Consider the following 22552-nt stretch of genomic DNA (forward strand, 5'->3'; position numbering starts at 1 on the left):
AACTAACAAAATTAAACTGAAAGGGCAATTTTTATTTTGCAAATGGTAAAAAAAAGGCTCAACAACTGAGGTCTAATAAGGCCATTATTAGAGATGCACCGATTGATCGGCTTGGGACCGGAATTGGCCGATTTTCACGTGATCGGCCATGACCGGCGATCGGCCAGTCAGTCTGACATATACCGGTCAAACGCACTCTGGCGCCGCATGATTAACATCGCGCAACATCAGCATCACACGTGCACACGGAACGCACATGTAGAAAACCTCATGAATTACGTCAGTTTCACACCGCAAGCATGAGAGGCGCGTATTTTTTTCGGCGTGCATGTTAATCAATGAGTGCATCACACCGGGAGCAGGAGCAGAGCGTGAGCGTCAAGCAGGAGCGTCGCGTGAGCAGCAGTGAAGCGCAGAGTCTATTTTTGCTGCGCTGCTCACACTCAATTAAAGTGAAAGCACACTTTTTTTGATGTGCAAAATAAATATGATTTCACACAAAAAGTGCCAAAAATGCACTGAATTTGCATGTCTAGTGTGTTTTAACAAGAACTGGAATAGGCTATGTCAGAAAAGAAAATGAAATGACTCAAAAATATTTATAGAAAATTCACCCATTTAAACTTGTTTTTATTATTCAGTTTGGGTAGAAGTATATGGTGTTTTATAAAAAAAAAAACATATAGAAAATAAATGTGTGTGCTGTTAAGTGGTTAGAAAAAATGAAATCGGAATCGGCTAAAATCGGTATCGGCGGGTCAACCTTGGAAAAATCGGAATTGGATTACAATACAAAATTGTAATCGGTACATCTCTAACCATTATGGGACTAAAGTGCATGAGGGAGTGTGCCTCAAAATGACCACAGCAACACACTGGAAATAAAACCAAATTAAATTGCCTTCAAGTAAATGCATGTATTTGTAAATTTCTTTCAAAACAGTGTTTTAATAAAAGTAAATAAAAGGATGTCTTGAACACTCTTCTGGCCCAAAAACACTTTAGAGAACAAAACCCACAGACATTAAAGGTTGTATCAGCGATTTCAGGCCCAAACATAAATGATCACATTCATCTAATCTTTCCTAACAATCCGCTAGCTGCCCGCCCCATAAGCATGCCGTCCAAAAACCGCGTCTCTGTAGGCAGCCTAGGCTCTGAGATCTGCACACAAAAACAATGGGTTTCACCAACCACCAAAATAAACAGTGTTCCAACCAATCACCGCAAAATCTCAAACCACAACACCCCCACCTTTTGTGTGCAGATCTCAGAGCCTAGGCTGCCTACAGAGACGCGGTTTTTGGACGGCATACTTATGGGGCGGGCAGCTAGCGGATCGTTAGGAAAAATTAGATGAATGTGATCATTTATATTTGGGCCTTTTTTGGGCCTAAAATCGCTGATACAACCTTTAATGGAAGGCAACACTGATCTCTCGAAGAACTCTAAGATGATTTCTTTTTCAACATCAAACCTCGGTTCCTCACGAAATCCCTAATATTTTGGGCCGTTCTTTCTCTCAGAACAGGGTCCTCTGCAGTCTTGCACTGCTCACACTCTGCCTTTGTTGCAAGGTGTCCCTTTGAAATATGGACTCTGAAATGTTTCATGACAGCATTCACTTCATTTGGGCTCCATGGCCTTTTCACTATTCTCCTCAATTTGGTCTCTGTAAAACAAACAAACATACATATGTATACCTATACACCTATGTATATACATGGAATAACTTTAATATACCCAAATGTTTAAATACCTCTGGAGTTCTCAGTTTCATCCTGATTTATTTGGCTTTTTCCTGAGGGGTAAAAAGCAACAATTAAAATGTATTCCAGCCCTACAATCTAAACAGTTTCGGACCATGTGAAATATCAGCAGATAAGCACACAGGGAAAACTAGTCTCTGGTCCTGTGTAACACGAAAAGGACCACTTTACACTGAAATGGTTTTTGGTGAACTGAGTAGTATTGGATGAGTTGATCAGAAAGATCAACACCTCCCATATTCTTGTTGTATTCAGTGACAGGGGTTGGGCATGGAATGGATTTGGTGTTCCAGCCTCCATCCTGAGTTCTTACCCTTCTCTGAACTGTGTTGCCAGAGAAGGCCGGGTGAATTGTGGAGCAGAGACTTCCCGAGTGTCCATCCACTTTACGAAAACCAGAGGGCCGTCACGGATCCACCTGATGGTGCCCCTAGGATCCTTTTTGTTCATGGCATTTGTGGTTGTGCGGGGGCATCCTCGTCTGTTGTCCCTGTAGGTGCCACATGCCCCAAAGTTCATGCTGTAGAGATCCATGAACAGCTTTGGACTTGTGTAGAAGTTGTCTACATACACATTGTAGCCACTCCCTAGGAATGATTTGTTCATGAGGGACATAACCGAGTCGTATGCCAGTCCTACACCAGAAGCAAACACAGACTTCCCCGTGTATACAGCAAAGTCTAAAGTGTACCCAATGCTGCTGTCTGCCAGCACAAAAAGTTTGAAGCCCCACTTAGTTGGCTTCGCCTTCATATATTGCGTCATGCCAGTGTGAGCCTTTGTTGCCACCATCCTCTCGTCCACTGAAAGGTTCTGCCGTGGGCGATAAAATGCTCTGCATGCATGTTTGATGTCATCTAAAAGGGGCTTCAGACGAAACAGCCGGTCATAAGCTGGTGTCCCTCTCTTCCGGTCGTTGTGGACATCTTCATCAGGGTCGCTCATGTGGATGTTCCAGGAAATGACCTGATACCTGTCACGTGCCATCACTGAGTGGGGAAACTGTTGGCTGAAAATGGTGTTTGTCCTCCAGTAGTCCCGGATATTTGTCAGTCTCACCAGTGCAAAAAAGAAAGTCAGTCCTAAATGTCAGTCCACAAAGTGGTTGCTGCACTGTCACTGACAAAAAGTTTGAAAAGGTCCAATGGTGTGTATATGGATGATGTCCCGGCTTTATTGTTGGGACGAACCTTTTGGGCACTGGAGGGATGTCTGGCTGACTCTTACTGTTCCATGATGGAGTTGGGGCTGCTGGCTGTGGTGATCTAGATCTCGACCTTGTGGATTCAGGACTCTGTCGACCCCTCAAGCTGCCGGATCTGGATCTTGACCTTGACCGCGCTCTCCCTCTAGACCGTGACTGCAGCCGTCCATGGCCTATTCTAGAGTGCGGATCGTGCCGAATTTTTCTGTCCGAGCCCGGCCCGCGTCCGACAGAGCAGTAACCGAACCCGACAGGCATACAGATATTTATGTTCGAGCCCGACCCGAGACCGAAAGTTAAAATCCCGTTTTTTTTATTCTCATACTAATGACACATGTACGTTTGTTTGTGTGGAAAGCCCGCTTTTATTAAGCAACTTAAGGAAGAGATTCAGAAATGTCAATAGATGAGCGTGTCAGCGCGCGGAGCAACAAGCGCACGTAACACAGGCGTACATGCACGTGTTTCGTTGTCACGGGCCACGGCTACATAAACAAATTTCCGCACACAGGAAGACAGACGTTATGGTAATATTTTACATATATTTTAATCACAAAAACGAACGTTTGCATCAAGTGAAAGCATCAGGCACATTGGCTACCTACATAATAACCTGTTTTAAATTTAAAATGTTCAATGTCTTCGCGCTGATGTGACTGAGCCCGACCCGAACGACCCGACCCATCATTTCTAAATATCTGTCCGAACCCGGCCCGGCCCGTCGGGTACCGGCGGGTCCCGTCGGGCTCGGGTCGGGTATCCATCCTCTAGCCTATTCCTGGCAGCTGCTGGGATGCTGCAGCAGAAGTGTGAGGCTGGGATGCTGCAGCAGAAGTGGGAGGCTGGGCTGCTGCAGCAGAAGTGGGAGGCTGGGATGCTGCAGCAGAAGTGGGAGGCTGGGCTGCTGCAGCAGAAGTGGGAGGCTGGGATGCTGCAGCAGAAGTGGGAGGCTGGGATGCTGCAGCAGAAGTGGGAGGCTGGGCTGCTGCAGCAGAAGTGGAAGGCTGGGATGCTGCAGCAGAAGTGGAAGGCTGGGATGCTGCAGCAGAAGTGGAAGGCTGGGATGCTGCAGCAGAAGTGGAAGGCTGGGATGCTGCAGCAGAAGTGGGAGGCTGGGATGCTGCAGCAGAAGTGGAAGGCTGGGATGCTGCAGCAGAAGTGGGAGGCTGGGATGCTGCAGCAGAAGTGGGAGGCTGGGATGCTGCAGCAGAAGTGGGAGGCTGGGATGCTGCAGCAGAAGTGGGAGGCTGGGATGCTGCAGCAGAAGTGGGAGGCTGGGATGCTGCAGCAGAAGTGGAAGGCTGGGATGCTCCAGCAGAAGTGGAAGGCTGGGATGCTGCAGCAGAAGTGGAAGGCTGGGATGCTCCAGCAGAAGTGGAAGGCTGGGATGCTCCAGCAGAAGTGGAAGGCTGGGATGCTGCAGCAGAAGTGGAAGGCTGGGATGCTGCAGCAGAAGTGGGAGGCTGGGATGCTGCAGCAGAAGTGGGAGGCTGGGATGCTGCAGCAGAAGTGGGAGGCTGGGATGCTGCAGCAGAAGTGGGAGGCTGGGATGCTGCAGCAGAAGTGGGAGGCTGGGATGCTGCAGCAGAAGTGGGAGGCTGGGATGCTGCAGCAGAAGTGGGAGGCTGGGATGCTGCAGCAGAAGTGGAAGGCTGGGATGCTGCAGCAGAAGTGGAAGGCTGGGATGCTGCAGCAGAAGTGGGAGGCTGGGATGCTGCAGCATAAGTGGGAGGCTGGGATGCTGCAGCAGAAGTGGAAGGCTGGGATGCTGCAGCAGAAGTGGAAGGCTGGGATGCTGCAGCAGAAGTGGAAGGCTGGGATGCTGCAGCAGAAGTGGAAGGCTGGGATGCTGCAGCAGAAGTGGAAGGCTGGGATGCTGCAGCAGAAGTGGAAGGCTGGGATGCTGCAGCAGAAGTGGGAGGCTGGGATGCTGCAGCAGAAGTGGAAGGCTGGGATGCTGCAGCAGAAGTGGGAGGCTGGGATGCTGCAGCAGAAGTGGGAGGCTGGGATGCTGCAGCAGAAGTGGAAGGCTGGGATGCTGCAGCAGAAGTGGAAGGCTGGGATGCTGCAGCAGAAGTGGAAGGCTGGGATGCTGCAGCAGAAGTGGGAGGCTGGGATATTGCAGCAGAAGTGGAAGGCTGGGATGCTGAAGCAGAAGTGGAAGGCTGGGATGCTCCAGCAGAAGTGGAAGGCTGGGATGCTGCAGCAGAAGTGGAAGGCTGGGATGCTGCAGCAGAAGTGGAAGGCTGGGATGCTGCAGCAGAAGTGGAAGGCTGGGATGCTGCAGCAGAAGTGGAAGGCTGGGATGCTGCAGCAGAAGTGGAAGGCTGGGATGCTGCAGCAGAAGTGGAAGGCTGCGATGCTGCAGCAGAAGTGGAAGGCTGGGATGCTGCAGCAGAAGTGGAAGGCTGGGATGCTGCAGCAGAAGTGGAAGGCTGGGATGCTGCAGCAGAAGTGGAAGGCTGGGATGCTGCAGCAGAAGTGGAAGGCTGGGATGCTGCAGCAGAAGTGGAAGGCTGGGATGCTGCAGCAGAAGTGGGAGGCTGGGATGCTGCAGCAGAAGTGGGAGGACCCTCCTCAGCGGAAGAATGGGAGAATGGGAGCACTCTCTCCCCAGCCAAAAGGTGTGACCAACCCCCCACTACAACATCCTTGAGACATTCTCTCCACAGCTAAAAGGTGTGACCAACCCCCCACTACAACATCCTTGAGACATTCTCTCCACAGCTAAAAGGTGTGACCAACCCCCCACTATCCTTTGTTTGTATCTCTAGGTAAACTCAATGGCTGAGAGACAAAGTGTAATCCACAACTCATACTACTCTGGAACAAACATAGAAAACGAAATACTACTTTTACAGAACTTATTATTACATATTTAGAAAATTTATATTTTATTATATTCGGGGTTTTTTTTAATATACTTTTACAGTAAAGAAATAAATGGAACTTGCTCTTCAGCAGGGTCTAGACCATCCTGGTAATCTAGTTCCTCATCAGTCAAAAAGCTCTCTTCTCCAGAAAATCCATCATCCTCCATGGCATCAAAAAAGGCAAGCGCTTGATTTAGATCCATGTTTCTCAATCTCTGACGATCCATTATTCTCCGTGTATTCTTCAAAACTCGCGTCTCTCTGTGCGTCTCTCTCCCCTCGAAACCACTGTGCCGTGCGTCTCTCTCTCTCTCTCTCTCTCTCTCTCTCTCTCTCTCTCTCTCTCTCTCTCTCTCTCTCTCTCTCTCTCTCTCTCTCTCTCTACAATATCAGCCTTGGTTCATGCGTAATGACGCACACCAACGTGGACGACGGATCAGCCTGTCATTGGTCAACAACCTTACGCAAAGAATCACGTGATATCCAAAATGGCAGCTAGCATCGAGCTAGCGGCAAAAATTACAGAAAATGTATAAATTATGGACATCAAGTGGATAAAACTTGGATATAAGCGTTTGGATTTATTGCTGAAACACTCTGAAAGGACGCACAAGTTCCAGGCTGGATAGAAAAACTTCTGTAAAGGCTAGAAAGACACCAAAGACACCCCCGTGACGGCTAGCTCGTTAGCTTTCTGCTGCAAAAAACGGTAAGAAAATCAATCAAATAATATAAATATTTATCGGAGGAGTCGTGTGGCGTCGTGGACGATGCCGTCGGGCTCAAAGGGTTAATGCAAATGGGTGGAGTGTCTGTTCCGGATGCCTCCTGGACGCCTTCCCGGGAAGGTGTTCCGGGCGTGTCCCACCGGGAGGAGACCCCGGGGAAGACCTAGGACACGCTGGAGAGACTGTCTCCCGGCTGGCCTGGGAACGCCTCGGTGTCCCCCCGGAAGAGCTAGAGGAAGTGGCTAGGGAGAGGGAAGTCTGGGCATCTCTGCTTAGACTGCTGCCCCCGTGACCCGGCCCCGGATAAGCAGAAGAAGATGGATGGATGGATTTGTTTTAGACAAATATGCTTGCACTCTGTCCCCAACTAGATATATTTAAATTAATGAAGGCCACTTTTCACTGGTAACAAAAGACATTTAGCATTATCAGGACCCACAAATATTCCCCCACTGCATTATATATATATATATATATATATATATATATATATATATATATAGTAGTTTAATATAGTATTGACACTAAAACTCTGTAAACTTGATTGTTTCCCCTCAAACAGTAATTTTTATTTTGGGCGTCCTATACACAATACATATTGTCACTATCCACAATATATATTGTTGCATTTTTGTATTGCGATACATTGCTTAATTGACAGCCAATCGGAATCAATTCTGCTATAACATGCTTCAATATATAAGCGGCAGTCAAAGATGCGATCACAATAAACAGAACGTTACCGTCTGCTGGTTGGACCCTAACACAGTTATGGTTAGTGTGAATGGGCCTTAACAGTTTACGTCTCTGTGACTGAAAGTCACAAAGCATATCCAGATTGAAAAGTGTGCATATTGGGTCTACAGCTTATCCACAATAAAGCAGCCGACACATACCCAAAACAACATCTTTTCCTCAAACCCTATCCCTGACATGACGGTCCTCGTAGTGGAGAACTGTCCTTACATTTCAGGTCAGTGTCATGCCCATCCCCCAACGCACGAGTTATGAAAATGAATGAACCGAGCAAGGTACATTTTACTCGAATTTGAGACGTCACAACAGGGTCTTTAAGACACCAGTCCACGTCAACCAGTCTAGTATGGTGCCCAACTAGGGCTGGGCATCGTTCAAAATCTTTCGATCCGGTGCCAATTTCGATACCTCAGTTTCGATACCGGTTCCTAACGATACTTTTTTCGATACCAATTTTATGAAATCCATTTTAACAAGATTACATAACATATTACCTCAGAAAAACTTTTTTTTTTTTTTTATTTAGTTATAATTTTTTTTAAATAGTTTGACTCATGCTCCTTAGCCTGTGCACAAAGGAATAACATTTTTTTTATAAAGTGCTCATGCTCACCAAAGCTGAATTTTTAAATAAAAAAATACAGTAAAACTTTAGTAATATTGTGAAATAGTATTACAATTTAAAATCGTATCTAATATATTTCAAAATGTAATTTATTCCTGTGATGTCAAAGCTGAATGTTCAAAATCATTACTTCAGTGTGACATGAAACTTCAGAAGTATGAAAACAGTTTGCTGCTTAATATTTTGGAAACTATGATAATTTTTTTCATGATTCTTTGATGAATAAAAAATTCAAAAGAAAAGCATTTATTTAAAAACTAAATATTTTGTAACATTACACATGTTTTAATGTCACCTTTGATAACTTTAATGCATCCTTACTGAAAAAAAATTCTGACTAACCAACACAGTTTTGAACGGCAGTGTACATTCAGTAGGTTATTATTTATTGCAATATAAACACTGGAGTGATCAACAAGGTATCTCTTCATTTACCAGTCGAAGACGAAGCAACTTTCTGCTCTTATGTTTACTCCGTGCTCTGTCAAGGTCTTCATCGTGTTTGTCGTGGTACCGGTCTTTGCAGCAATTATTTTACCGCAAATACTGCATTGCGCTGTTGGCATCGAGCCTGGAGAAATGTAGCCACACTTTTGATCGACTTTTCCACATCTTTAAGGTATTATGTGTGTGTGCTCGCGTCTCATATGAATATGTGCACGGAGAGTTTGTGTGTGTGTGTGTGTGCTCGCGTCTCATAAGTATGCGTGTCGAGAGTCTGTGCGTGCGCGCGCGCGCGTCTCATATGAGTGTGCGCGGAGAGTTCCGCGCGTTTCGTGTGAAGAGAGTTTGCGTGTATGTGCGTGAGCGACTTTATGTGTGTCGTTGTGCATTTCATATGTATTTGTTTGAGCACTGACGTTGACGAGTTAACTCCTTAGGTATCGAAATCTGGAACCGAACAACATGTCATGTTTCGATACTCGATAGTATCGAGGCAATTCGGTCGGTACCTAAAAAGTATCGAGACTCGGTACCCAGCCCTACCCAACCATCCTACACTTAACATTGCCTGTGTCAAAGAGAAGAAAACAATGAAGGAACATGCGCTCACTTACTTTCTGTTTCACTGATGAGGAAGGATTCACACTGCATTCAGTCACAGCCACTGATGTCTCGTCACACAATTCCTGTAATTATGAGAAAGACAGGTACAACACTGAGGCAAGGATGTTTGCCAATTGGTCACCGCAACTAATTCTAGTATCAACCAAAGTCTAAATATCTAGTGTCCCTTTCATTGCTCCGTCGTGCACAAAGCAGACATGCAGAATTTTTAAAAATAATCTGCATCATATAAAAAACTAACATTCATGAAATACAGAACATGGTTGACTTTCAGTGATAAATTCTTTAAGAGACTCACCCTTAAACGCCAAGGCCAAGAGGAATCCCCATAGTTGTATGTGACCTCCTCATCTGGAAAGATATGTCTTATACTAAACAGACACAGGTGTGGCCTTCCGTCAACAATGACTGTCTTGACTTTGCAATTTGGATCATTCACCAGTCGTCCAAGTGAATGTCCACCGTACTCTGTTGCATCTATGTTGTGAAAAATAGTGCAGTAAGAAACTTAAAACATAGACACACACTGAAACATACGGTTCTAACTGAACATTTGGGTTAGGCTAACCTTGGCCTATTTAACCTATATTCAAATACACATTGTGAAAGTTAACTTGACTTCCTAAGAATTTAATAGGTCAGATGATCCACTTAAGGTAAAACAATAATACCCCAGTTGAAAAATAACCATGTTATTGATTATCACTAACTAATAAGTTCCTCATGTTATGAGAACCATAGCAAATCTGCTATTGTAATAGTGCTGCACGATTAATCTTATCGCAATCGCGATGTCAAGCCTGTGCAATTATATGACGCAAAATGCTGCGATTTTATGTAAAATAAACAATGGGCTGGTACGTAATTAACGCAGCATCTGTTATTTTTTGTCATCCTTTGGCTAGTGTTACATGATAATGCTCTCATGCGATTGCTTAAAACCATTCATGCGAGACAAGTCAAAAGAGAGCGCGCTGAATAGGGATGGGCATCGTTAAGAAATTATCGATATCGATGCCATTGTCAAGTCTGCTTATCGATGCGATTCCTTATCGATTCCCATATCGATTCCTGTACTATTTGCTGAACACTTACAGGGTGGCTTTGAGAGTTGTTGGCTTTGAATGTCTCATTTAAAGTGGTTTTAGAGAATGAAAACCAAGTGTGGAATATCAATACAGAAGTTGAATGCTTCTGTAAAAGAAAAAGTGAACATTTCTAAAACAATGATTCTGATCTTGATTCAATATCGATTCCTTTGGATAAATATTAGGTACAGTAGATGCGTTAATATGTTAATTTTTCTCCTCCCAAAATAATCTCACCTAATGCAGAGCCCTGTCAGCTGGTATTATTATTAAAGGTTAAAAATAGCATCTCAAATTATAATAAAATGCGTTTTTTTATGACAACCTTATAATATATTAATGATATAGGTAAAAATATAATAAATATGCAATATATTATATTTAGCAAAATACTCCTCTCAACAGACAATTTTTTAAGTCTACCTACGTGCTGTGATTATTAAATGGCTTTCCGGTGAACTTAACATTACGTGACTGAGCTGTTTAGTGTTTATGGACCTCTTTCTGAGGTTGAAAAACACTTGATCGATCGATTTTATTACATTTCGTAAGTTGAACTGTATCTTTCAAATAACCTATTGATCATTCGAACTTAAGTTAATTTAGGCTACTATTAACTTAGTAGTAGCCTAACAGATGATCGGCTCACGTGCCGCTTGAACTGAAATCTGTCATGTCAATTTACAAGCACCAAAACGGTGTTTATTGTTTGAATTTTGTAATTAAATTGACAGAATCTGAGAGCTGGGAATTAGTTTAATGTCAATAGTACCGTACGCTTCTCTGTCGGTGCTTTCTCTGCGTGAGAAAATGGATGTGTGGCGTGAGAGCGTGTGGAAAGTGACAACTGCGTGAGTCTCACGGTGAATTCGTGAGAGTTGGCAGCCCTGCGTGCAGATTCAGTTTGTAAATGTTTTTGGCGGGTGTGCTTGTGCAGCCGCGGTCTTGTTCATTTGCTTTGTTGTTTTTGTATCTCTATGGCAAACGCGCTGAGCGCGTTCGGAACTACGGGAGCCCAGACCGAGCGTCGGCGGATGTTAAAGAGAAAACCGATTTTCATTCAAACATATCGACGTACACTACACATTCGAGTTAATCAATAAAATATATTTATCGCCCAGCCTAATGGAAAGGAACATTCGGAATCGTTAGTGGAATCGTTAACGTGTGGACGTGTACGATACCGATGGATCGGAACGTTTGGAACCGGTTCCAAACCGGAACCTGGAACCGATTCCCAAGCCTAGCGCTGAATGTCCGACTGTGACTCATAGAAAGACACGCGCCAGAAATACAGTTCTCTTTCGCGCTTGAACGAACAATAACACACAATTATGCCAAAATGTCGTTTGTCGAGTATCTTCATAACATAAGAGCAGTCTTATGATGGAGGTATAGAGTTGTGAGAGAATGAGGCGCATGTGAGATCCGCGTCTCTGTCAGCAGCGGCTGCTCTTAAAGGGCCAGCAGCCAAAGCTTTCTGTCAGTAAAGTTAATCAAAGAACAAAGGGGACAGAGAAAATTACTCACTGCTCTTGACTAAAGAACTTATGTAGCTTTAATAAGGATTAGTCTATTTATTATGTTTGATAACTTTATTAAATTTCTGTATACCTGAAAGACAGGAAGGGCACAGGTAAATATGACATTTATTATGGGTTTATGTGATGATTATTTGAAGTTCACTTAAATTAAAAGCTGTTATATTTAATAAAGTCTAATAAATGTTTTTTTTATTATAGCTTTCAATTGTAATGATGGAATCACTGTAATGTTGGATGGCTATAATTAATGTTTTTAATGGGGGTGGATTAATTTATATCCAGAAATCAATGGCTTCGATGTTATCAATCATTTAGTTGTTGTTGCTAGTTTGAGTTGAGAAATACACATTTCAGAATTATCACTAATCGGTGTGTGCATTTTGCTTTAGATCCAAGCAAGTAGACTCATGAAACCATTTGTTTATTATATCGCAATTGCATATTCCAATTGCAATATTGACCTCAATCGCAATATGACATTTTCCCCAAATCGTGCAGCCCTATATTGTAATAATAATAGTAATAATAATAATCATCATAAGCATAACTGTTTTTATTAGAATGACATGCAACTAGTTTGCTCTGAATATGAACCAAAAATAAATAAATAAACCAAAAAAGAAACTTACCAATAACGTGTTCCATTCCATGTGAAGTCAAACAAGTAGTTGCCTTGAACATCTTTAACATGTTTACTTTGAGAGAGAATCCCACGGTATTCAACAACAAAGGTGGATGGTTCAATGTGCTCAAGTGCAAACACACCTCTCCCTAAAAGAGCAAAATAATATATAATAATACAAATAAAACATGAATCCAAGTGCACCTATATGTTACACAGCTAACCAACCTATCCTTTTAAAGAGTTAAATCCTGTAAAACTGTGTAATGTAATATGAGGTGCAAGAAAAAAAAAAGAAAAAAAAAAAAAAATCAAGCATTGGTTTTCACTGTGATATAGTCTACTAGTTGAATTTGGTTGTAACCAAATTAGGTACAACAAATAAAATAAAATAAAAATAAATACTTAACTATGAATACAGAGAATAATGTAAACATTATTCTCTGTATACATAGCTAAGTATTTATTTTAAAATAATAATAATAAAAAAATTGTTTAAAGTTTTTTTTTTTCCATCTCTTAACCTTTATGAAAATGAGCGGCTTACCCAAGGGTAAAATGTGTGAATGTGAAAGATCATGTCCATACTGCCAGCAATAGGCCTACTTTGCATTCTTACAAGTGCATGCCTACTTTATGATTTGATTTGCCTGCAGTCTGAACATAGTCAGATTGCCTTGTGGTGCACAATTTACCTTTGAATGTGTTGATTTGTCGTCCCTCAATGAAGGCTTTGTCTTTGCCCGACAATATGTGTTCTTTTGCATCCTGCTCAGGTTTTATTCTCTTCTTTCTTAACATGTTGACTGAAAACATTCCAGACAACATAATTAGTATGTGTGTATATATATATATATATATATATATATATATATATATATATACATATTAGATAGATAGATAGATGCTTTATATACAGTACATTATTGTCAGACTGTAGTCTATATCAATAAATACAACATGTTACACATAAATAGTTGATAAGTGAGGTTTTGAGGCTTGCTACTTTTGATAAGAAACAGTCTCCGATTTCAAATTCAGTCCATTTTAATAGCATTTTATCACTCTTTAATGTGGCGCCTCAGATCAAACGAAGCTAAACTCGTTACTTACAAAAATTAACTATAGAGAGAAAGTTTTAGAAAATGTTACATGTATTACACCTGATTTACATTAAAATAATAGATGTAAAATCAAATTGGAAATAGAATCGAAAGAATGTGAATTAAAATTGAATCATAAAATGTCTGCTAATATCCAGCCCTAAATGAATAAACTAAATATTTTTTCAAGTCATTCTAATGACAGTAACATTACATTAATGAAAGTATACTTTTACATTAGTTTCGTTTCTGTTTATTTAATAGATTTCTGTATCTTGCTGTATTAAACTGTAAATGCATCCACTCAACTTTACCAGTCATCATGATGACATGACAACATAGATTTGATTTATTTCAAAATGTAAATTAATTCTCTCAAGCATCCATGGAGATGTATCTTTCATCAACTAATACTAATACTTGTATGTATCTATGAACAACAAGAGAATTTCGTTTAAGTACCAAACAAAACAAAAAACGTGAATAGCATGTGCAAGTTGTTTGGAGACGCCATTTTAACTGCTTATGGACTTATAATATTAGCCCGATTAATGGCCACTTTTAAAGTAACGTTAATGTAACTAAAGTTATTCAAAACTGTCTGACTCACTTAACTCCACAAAGGTAGAATATATAAATAAACGCACTTACCTTCCTCGTGATAAAGTGAAAATCTCCCACTATAGCTCGTCAACTTCGCTCGAATTCTGCTAATTAATCTTTCATGATGATGATTAACCTTCAGATTAATCCATAGACAGTGGATTATTCACACCGTCACACCACACGTCTGCGATAGAAGATCAGAGGCGCAGGCGCGCTGACTTTGACGGGTGTGAAATGCAGCCAATCACTGACGAGGATTCCAGCAGCCAATCACTGACGAGGATTCCAGCGTTCCACCAATGAATCGCGCTTGGGCGTGGTCTGGGTGTATTAGCGTCGAATTTCACATAGACAATCACTGACGAGGATTCCAGCGTTCCACCAATGAATCGCGCTTGGGCGTGGTCTGGGTGTATGAAATGTGTATGATACTGCAGTAGCGTCGACTTTCACATAGAGGGAGATTATACACTCTGAGCATACACTGGCACACACTGAAAAACGGGTACAACGGATTTATAAGGACATTTTCAGAAAAAGCGGGAGGTGGTTAGGCGCAGCCTGATAAGCCTTTCTACACTGCTCGACTTATGAGGACATTAGTGCTGTCCTCGTAGTTACGGTATGTCCTCATAGAGTCGGTATGTATCCATGGTTTTTGTCCTCATAATCCGGTCGCACCAACACACACACACACACACACACACACACACACCCATCAATGAAAACTTTATGCATTTTAAAAAACACCACTTAGAATGATTTATAAGATGTTTTCCTCATTGGGACCAAAACAAGTCCCCACAAGGAAAAGGACATTTTGTCCCCATAATGTTGGGTTTACAGAGAGAGAGAGAAAGAGAGAGAGAGAGAGAGAGAGAGAGAGAGAGAGAGAGAGAGAGAGAGAGAGAGAGAGAGAGAGAGAGAGAGAGAAAATTGTGTCTGCAGTCAGTTAAACACAGTTTCATACTGTATGCTGCCACATTTAAACCCAAGCAGAATTACAAACACACAACTAATTTTTTTTATGTCAGAGAGGACTGCTTTGAAAATGTGTCAGCTTCATGACTTAGTAATGAATTAGTAGTGTTTGCTAAGACATAAAAGTTTGTGCTACAAACATTAAAAATGTAATTTAAAATAGTGTAGCTTATTGATTGAGTGTTTTATTACTTTTCTAAGCATCAATATCATTCAAAATCTAGCAATGGCCTAGCAACCATTCAGGACCTGCTAGCAACTCATGACAAGAGGTTATTCTTAAGAAAATCTGTTTTGTTTTATTTGCCAAAAAAATTATAGTGCCTTAAAATTCAGATTGGGATTAAATCATTTATTTAGATGGAAAAGTGTGAGTGTGTAGATTTGTACAAAAGTACAAGAATAGTGGGTTGTCAAAATCTGAACTGTTCGAGGTAATTTAGTGTGTGTGTGTGTGTGTGTGTGTGTGTTAATGATGACTAAGAGAGTGAGGTAGACGAGATGCTATTTCTTCCTCTCAGGCACATGGCTGGGGGTTTAAACGTTCTTCAGAAAGGTCTGTTTGAGGGAATCTCCCGTAAACTAGAGCTTTGCACATCTCCAGACACTCTGGCACTTGTCCAAAACAGCTGGCTGCTTCCCCTTTTTTTCATTTCCACTCTCTTCCGCCACATTCCTCCTCTACTTTCTCTCCCTCCCCCTGTTTTTCTTTTTTCTTTTCCATACTCTTTCCTCTCTCTCAATCCCCCTTCTCCATCTCCAGATGTGGCATTGTTTAGACACGTTTGTTTTGCTCAGGCAGACAGCTGACCTGCCCAAAGCTGATGTCATGCTCTATTCAAAGAAGAAAACCACCATGAGCTCTTTAGAGGACTCACTGTCATGTCTTTCGTGGGGGGGAAAATTTTCTTTTTGAAGACCAAAAGACCTGTGGAAATGGTTTATGAGCAATTCTGATTGGCTAAATTAATATGTGGAATAGATCTGAGCTGGGAACTGGAAGGTTAAAGATTCAACCCCACAAGGAGCAAATCCACGACCCTCTTTACCCGCAAGGTTTTTTTTTTTTTTTTTTTTTTGCATTTTTGATCATTTTCACAAAATTTCCACGGCCCCCAAATTATTTAGTTGTATGAATATCCGAACATGCAATATATCAAAAGAAAGAACAGACCTTCTGCTTCTAATTTCCCCCCCCATTTATTCTAGCTTAATGCGTTCTTTATTTTATCAACACTTGAATTTGGGTAAGTTTCATAAAAAAAGCAACATTTTGAGCAAAAAGCTGAGAAAAGCCCGTTTTGTCAAAGACTTTATCCAGATCGGATTCAGAACGATGGAGATGGAGTAGATCGAGTCCACCAACACCCGCAAAGCTTCACAGTCCTATACCTCGTCCTGGGTCGACATTTCATTCGGTAACGTTAGGCACTTTTGGTTTATTGTTTTAATGTTTATGATTGTGTTATTTTACATATGCAGCTGCTTACATATGCTATCGCTTGTTTCTGCTTCTTCTTCACATGTGTTTTGATCAGGAGATTCAGTACTCTTCCAGAAGATGCATAATAGTGCCCCCTACAGTATAACAGTGAAAACACAGAAAGCCTGAAATTTCCGTCAATGGCGGGGAAAGTTAAAATACGGCTATTCCAAAAGGATTGTAACTGTAATAACTGTACTTTGAGTCACTTTGCCTGTCTCAAACCTCTGTACTGTACTGAGCCCAACACCTCACACTGCAGAGAAATGTGGTTTAGTTTGAATGGATGTGTGTGTTTGTGTTTGTACAGACTATGCAAACACTTAATTCAGTATTCAATGATTTGTTTGCACATTCTTTCATATTTCTTGGAGAACACTTGTTTGTTAGATTGCATAAGCGTTTATTTATATTTAGTCTTAAAAAATCTTTGGCATTCTTTTTTGCTACCTACTTCATAGTTTGTAGCTACTTTTTAACATATATCTCTCTTTCTCTCTCTAAGCTGTAGTTAACTTTTGTCTTGTGATGCTGCCTTAGAAGGAATCCTTCATGTATTGTGACAAACACACTTTGGCAAATTCCCTATGAAGGTGGTCATCATCTATCAGCCCTACTTATTTCAACTCACACTGTGTGCAATGACTTGATTAAAATGACCATCATCTGTACACTTTGCTAATAGCTTTGTGAAAGGGATTTTTGGGACACCATTGCTCACATTCTTTGGAAATATCCCTATTATGCATTAATATAAAATAGTTTTTTTTTTTTTCTAATCTCATTTTATTCTCATGTTTCACCTTATATTGCTGGGCTATGTATTTTGTGCTTAACTTAATAACATGCTAAAATCAGACTCTATTAAAATCAACTTTCAGTCTTTTGTGCCCTTAACCTGAAAAGTGCTATTTATCTGTAATATGCTTCCCAAAAATGAAAACTGTCATAATTTACTCGCCCGCATGTCATTACAAACCTGAATGACTTCCGTGGAACACACACACAAAAAAAGAAATTTAAGAACATATATCTCCATGTTGACAATGACAAATGATGACAATTTTCATTTCTGGATGAATGAGTTGCTGCAGGCGAAGAGGCTTTTTAAATCAGTGACATTAGAGGTTTCATTTAGATGGTGATATAGAAGCAAGCTACCATTGTAGACAATAAAAAAGAAGACAGGTCACTAGGTTTTGCATGTATCCACTCTCGAATCCATTATAGTGGCTCTGTCCTGTTCGATGACCTGAATCTGGCCTTGTCTGTGCCACCAGGGCAGTTCTTAGATGTGTGGGGAAACCACGTGGCACTGTTTTAACCTGTAAATGCTGCATGGAGCCCAGCTGCTATAGTCAGGTCCTGATGTCACATTCCCCATGGGTGCGCCCAGACGCTGCAGTGTTTGTGCCTCAAACACGCATGTTTGCTGGGTCAGAGTAAGCACAACCGGTTCAAACGGCTTATTCAGGAGTGATCCGTGGGAAATGGGAGACTTTTTTTCTTTTTCTAAGCACGGATCAATATGGTTATTCAAAGGACTGTAAAGTGCTTGGAAAAGGCGGTTATCTAGTGAGGAACATCTAAAAAGTTGAGCTAAATTAGATACAATTTTGATAGCTAGTTAGCTTCCTGTCTGTGATCCAGAAGCCCACGTCACATTCTTGACCTTGAGCATCAGAAAAAGCAAATATGTCTGGTTTCACAGTACTAGTAGTGCTATGTCATCAGTTTCTATTTGCGTATCTTTTTCAAAGTGTGCTCAAGAATTGTAATACGTTTGTGTATATTGTCTGTCAAAAGCAAATGTAGTGTGTCTAGTTTAGATAAACATGTTGGTTTATCTGATGTGCACTATGTATGTGGTCTTCTTGATGTTACCGGTGCTGAGATGTATCAGACAGCTGGTTGTGACCGAGGCACTGCACTTTTCTTTTTTTTTAAAACTTACTACCATCTCCTCGGCATCAATGACACACACACACACACACACACACACACACACACACACACACACACACACACACACACACACACACACACACACACACACACACACACACACACACACACACACACACACACACACACACACACACACACACACACACACACACACCAGTAGGGTTAAAGATAGCATGTGGCTCTTAACGGCTTAGTTAGCTGGTGAAAGAGGTCAGGCGCATCTATGCTGAGCACTTCCGGCTGGTCGTCTTTGTTTATGAGGCTGTGTAAACACTGGCACACACCAAACGAGACAAATGTGCACCACATAGCCATTTTGGCAAATCCTGTACACACCCTCGAGCAGCTCTCATTCATAAACATTCACACAGTCCGTGAGGAAGCAAGCGGTTGTGTGTAGACAAAATCTTTGAAAACATCCCTTGATGCATAGCGAACCACCACTTTGATTCTCTTCCCACAGGGAATCAAAGGCGAGTAAAAGGCATTATACAATGTTTCGCGTCTACAAATGTCAGTAGCTGAAGAAATCAGTGATATTTGCCTGTAAAGAGAAAAGAGCCACATGCGTTGGGCTATGCAGTTGCTAAGGTGGTCTGAGTGGTTGCTAGGGTATTTCGAGTGCTATTTTGGTGCTTTACTTGCTCAAGTCAAAACAAGCCCATCACCAAGTCTTTGATATTCCTGTAGATTTTTCTCAGATCACTCCTTGGATGCAAGTTTTTTTTTCTTTCTGCTATTACATTGTTTGTCGATTGAAACGGTAAGTCTGATTGCTTAGAAAAGTAATTGCAGACTCCTCAATGGAGTTTGATGTGCAGGACAAGTTACACACCGAATTTTGTTGTCCAAATGTCATACGAGACATTCAGTAGCAAGTTAATGAGATGTCCTTGAGCACAATTGTAGATTCAGATTGTTTGAGGAATTGCCAATTTCAGATATACCAGAGTAAATATTGCAGAAATAAACAAAATGTGATTTCACTTTGTGTGTAAGTAGGTGTTTCGTGGCCAGAGTACACTGCAATGTGGACTGCCCACTTAAAGATAATTGTCCAAAATCTGAATAGAATACACAAGACTCACTCACATGAGAGCAGACTATCAGAGGCTTTCTGAGATACAAGTATGCAAAGAGGTATATTCTAACAGTCACACACAATTCAATCATTCATAAATGCAGATTCTTGGCTGAAGTGAATCATGCGTCTATGACTTTGGTGATAGATTTGGAGCGTCAGTGTAGCATGCTTCATACATCAGCGCCAGTGATTTTGCGGGAAAGACTCAATCCCGGACTTCCCTCTCCTTTCAACTCTGTTTTTGCACCTCCATCTCAATGCTGTTTCATCTGTCCATCACTACTTGTATTCATGCATCCACCTGTCCTGTAGTTGCTGTACACCAATCCTGCTCTAACACACCTGCCTGGAATTTTCCAGTAATTCTTAAGACTTTGATGAACTGGTTAAATTGTTTGATTAGGGTTGTTGGAGTACCTGTTCATCCCACTAGTGCTGCAGAAATGGCTTCCAGCAGCTTTATTGCTTATTTTCAATTTCATGGCAAGAAGTTTCTTTCTTACTACATTCTTTCTTAGGTATGTCAGTTACTTAAAGGATAATTCCGGTATTTAACACCTTGAGTCTATATTGTAGTTTGTTTTGGATGAACAAGAGTGGTGGACAAAATTTTTTTGACAATGGTTCCTCTCTCGAGTTTTTGACTATAAAAGAATTGGCCATGGACCCATTTAACATTGGAGTCAATGGGCATGTCCGAAAATGTCATTAAAACAACCTTTAACATTAGTTTTCAAAACTGTGCAACTCACCGAGTGATTAGTGATGTTAGTTGATGTTCCAGAAACAAAAAGTGTTGCGAAATACAGTTTATGTCGTGTTTTAGTCGTCATTTTGTAAAATCCCATTGAATTCTGTTGAAGGACTGAGTGCTCGTTAATATAAATGCGCTACTGGAAACAGAAAGGGGGCTGTTTACATTTGGTCGATGTAGTCTTTTTGCTCGCTTCCGTTTCTCATAAGGCTAGCGAGCAGAGCAACTGTGCTCCGGGAGAGTAAGCGAAATAAACAAACAAAACCTTGAAAATATTGAAAGACGTGACCACTGACCAGTGCAATATGAAGTTGAACTCGACTGTGACCGTGAGTGTCCCGCGAGACATAAACATCGGTTATCGCCATCAAGTGGTCGGGAGTGTGCTAACGCTTCAGATTCAAATATTGAGCGGAAGTTACACGGTTGTGAAGTGTCTGAAAAAATAGTTCCACTATAGCAAAATAAACGGATTGGAATCATATATTGCGACGATATATTGTTTATAATCATCAACGAACACCACTAACCACTCGGTGAGTTTAACAGTTTTGTAAACGAACATTATTGGCTGTTTTAATGACATTTTCGGACATGCCCATTGACTCCAATGTTAAATGGGTCCATGGCCAATTCTATTATAGTCAAAAACTCGAGAGAGGAACCCTTGTCAAAAAAATGTTGTCCACCACTCTTGTTCATCCAAAACAAACTATAATATAGACTCAAGGTGTTAAATACCGGAATTATCCTTTAAATATTCACATATACATATTGACATTTAAATGTAATCAAAATTAACTTCCTGAAATCAGAATGCGGCTCAATGGAGGGATTGGGATTTGTAAGCCACCAAGGACCCACTTGAGGTTATAGAAAAGTTACTGGTCAACAGTATTTGCCGCTCAATGGATGGAACAGATACAGGATCTGGAATGTGTTAAGGACATTAATGACATGAAGATGCGACTGGAGATGCTCCATCTGTGTGCAAGCTGAAAGAAATGGGCATGGAAAGTAAACGAGTTTACATAGCTGTTTTTATGACATTGCAGGTGTAGAAAAGGAGGAACAGGTGGTGGGAGCAAGAGAAAAAAATGAGGAAAGGGACAAAGTGAACAGGTCTGATGGGTAGAATACCATGGGAGGGAGGGGTGAAATTGTAAAAGGGAAGGTTAACAGCAGAGGGAGGGAGTGGCGGCCACAAGTGTCACTTTCTCTCTTACCTCAGGCTAATGTGTGCACCCCTAGATGCTTTTATGACAAGTACTAACAGGTTCTTCTTTGGAAAAGCCCTCATATTAAAGTCCCATATGTGGAGTGTCCTGAGGTAGACTGACCAGGTCATGAGGTCAAGGAGTGCGATTATTCACTCTTCTACTTCTTGCTCACAATAAAATCAAAATGGACAATTCTTTTTTTTTATGGAATAAAGCAGTGGTTATTATAAATTATTTAGCTGTGCACATCATCGTTTAAAAACGAACAAATCACATGCCGTCATAAACTCATAAAAAATAACTTTCTTCCCCCTGCAACATCTCTTCTCTGATGACGTGTTCGCCAGTTAGACAATAATCCCTTTCTTTTATCCTGTCACTCACATGAGATCGCAGCAATTAGAAATTGATGATCCAACAATCCAATCAATCCCCGATGGATAAAATCAAGTGCCGCCTTACTTTTTTGTTTAACTTGGATGTACATCACTATAGGGAAGATAAGATTAACTTTTTCTGTTTACTTTCATTCACGGGGCAGTTTCTGTTTTCCAAGGCGACTTATTAAGGATAGTAATTCTGGAATAAAATGTAACCATAACATTGTACAAAATTCACAGAAAAACATCACATTACAAGTGGAGATATAGTGGGCATCTTTCTCTACGGTCAGTTCACTTTTAGGTCAACTATTGTCATGGCAAAGAACTTTGCAAAGAAGGGCCTCAACGTTTATTCAAACTTTCAAAGTTAAAACTTTAGGCTTCCCATCCTTTTTAGGCTGTACATTCATGTACATCCCCAAACCAAGACTCTATCTGTTATCTGTATTGACAATCTTTAACATTTAGCATTATCTTGGCTCTTGTTAAGGTCAAGACCCTTTAATGTCCAATCTCCATACAATCCCTAGAAGTCTGATTTCCTATCAAATGTGTGGCTCTAAATAACCAAGGATATGAGGGGGAAAGCTTTTGTTATATGAACCATCTGTGACTTCTCAACACAGATGGCTCAGGATAAAAGAACTGGATTCTTCCGGACACACATGGGCATCAAAACTTCCCCATCATGTG

At 41.2% G+C, this 22552-nt stretch overlaps 2 protein-coding genes across 8 annotated transcripts in view; one reads left to right on the plus strand and one right to left on the minus strand.

The window, feature by feature from the left end:
- Nucleotides 1-22552, plus strand: part of znf469 (zinc finger protein 469) — a 288811-nt gene that overhangs the window by 230777 nt on the left and 35482 nt on the right. The window lies entirely within an intron of this gene.
- Nucleotides 1268-13110, minus strand: LOC306993795 (uncharacterized protein). The gene is made up of 6 exons (XM_079603868.1): nucleotides 12973-13110; nucleotides 12285-12426; nucleotides 9322-9500; nucleotides 9014-9085; nucleotides 1760-1801; nucleotides 1268-1672 (listed from the first exon to the last, which is right to left on the minus strand). The coding sequence occupies exons 1-5, from the start codon at nucleotides 13042-13044 to the stop codon at nucleotides 1787-1789; spliced, it is 480 nt and encodes a 159-aa protein (XP_079459994.1). The 5' UTR covers nucleotides 13045-13110; the 3' UTR covers nucleotides 1268-1672; nucleotides 1760-1786.

The sequence above is a fragment of the Phoxinus phoxinus genome (genome assembly GCF_949152265.1).
Source record: "Phoxinus phoxinus genome assembly, chromosome: 25".
NCBI lineage: Eukaryota > Metazoa > Chordata > Actinopteri > Cypriniformes > Leuciscidae > Phoxinus > Phoxinus phoxinus.

Bases quoted from the DNA above. Each gene is read 5' to 3' on its own strand.
- LOC306993795 (XM_079603868.1), bottom strand. From the start codon at position 13,044: ATGCAAAAGAACACATATTGTCGGGCAAAGACAAAGCCTTCATTGAGG. The intron at 12,427-12,972 runs GTAAATTGTGCA...TTGCTCTTTTAG, and splicing joins ACAAATCAACACATTCAAAG to GGAGAGGTGTGTTTGCACTT. The intron at 9,501-12,284 runs GTAAGTTTCTTT...TTCACAACATAG, and splicing joins TGGAATGGAACACGTTATTG to ATGCAACAGAGTACGGTGGA.